At 62.9% G+C, this 1,161-nt stretch overlaps 1 protein-coding gene across 1 annotated transcript in view; it reads right to left on the bottom strand.

Annotated features, from left to right (window-relative positions):
- EMIHUDRAFT_115493 (hypothetical protein) overlaps positions 1–1,161 on the bottom strand; it is a gene marked incomplete at both ends in the record, with an annotated part of 10,101 nt that overhangs the window by 2,954 nt on the left and 5,986 nt on the right. Inside the window, one exon of the mRNA XM_005777827.1 lies at positions 825–897. Within this exon, the coding sequence (XP_005777884.1) occupies positions 825–897 (73 nt within the window). The remainder of the gene's footprint in view (positions 1–824; positions 898–1,161) is intronic.

Here is a 1,161-nt window from a genome sequence, read left to right on the forward strand (position 1 = left end):
CAACCAGAGAGATGCCGCCACCAGACAGAGCGCGAGGGCAGCCGGACAGTGCAACCAGACATGCAACACCAGACACGAGACACGCCCACAAACTCGACTGCCTTTTATGACCTTTCAACGCATTTCACGTGCAGTATACGTGTACTCAGCACCACTACTAATCCTAAGCACTATAATTAGTCGCAACGTTTCCATGCACACGGGCAAATCGGCCGATTTCCAACCCACTAAATCATCACGGCCCCGTAACACCCTCCGCGCGCGGTCAAAGGCTTCCCAGGGCCGGTCCATGACACGAACCGCACCTCTAAGCTTCTCGGGCACCCCGAGGCCCATACGGCGCCCCGGAGGGCCCCTGCACGAAAAAAATTCACAAAATCACACGAAGTACGGTACACCGTGTACGTACACGTAGCCTAGTCATGATCACTCTCTTCTGCGTCTGAAGTGTCCTCAGGCTCTAGCTCCGCCTCATGTTCCTCGCCCTCCCACACACTCTCACTGCCTTCGTCTCCGCTTTCCCACTCGTTGTCTTCATCATCGGTTTCCTCGTCCGATGCATCATCGATCATCGCAATCAGGCTGGGAGAGGCTGCCTGTGATGGAAGGCCGGAGAAGTCAAGGCCCGCGTCCTCCTCCTCGCTCTCCTCCGCTGCGATAGAGCTCGAGGCGGCCGCTGCGCTAGACGGGCCAGCCGTGGCTGGTGCGCGGGGTGATGCAGCAGCCGAAAAGGAAGCGCTCAAAGCATCCTGCTGCAGCCTCTTGATGCGCTCACAGCACTCACTGAGCTGTTCGAACAGCTCGTCCAGCGCCCCCGTGTTCACCTCGTGGTCAATGGAAGCAACAGTGGTGTTCTGTTGCGCCCGTATGATGCGCGTCTCGATGTTGGTCTTCAGCCTGCGCGCCAGGAGCAGCTGGTTGGTCACGGCGTCCTTGGCAGCCTCAGAAGAGCCGCCACCGCCGCCACCGCCGCCACCGCCGCCGCCACTGTCCCCGCCGTCGCCACTGCCTCCCCCGCCACCTCCGCCGCCGCCGCCGCCGCCGCCGCCGCCGCCGCCGCCGCCATCTCCTCCGCTGCCACCGCCCCCGCCACCGCCTCCGCCGCCACCGGCGGCATCGACCAGTCGGGACCAGTCAAAGGCGCTGCCCTGCGCATGCAGC

This window comes from Emiliania huxleyi (assembly GCF_000372725.1).
Source record: "Emiliania huxleyi CCMP1516 unplaced genomic scaffold EMIHUscaffold_254, whole genome shotgun sequence".
Lineage (NCBI taxonomy): Eukaryota > Haptophyta > Isochrysidales > Noelaerhabdaceae > Emiliania > Emiliania huxleyi.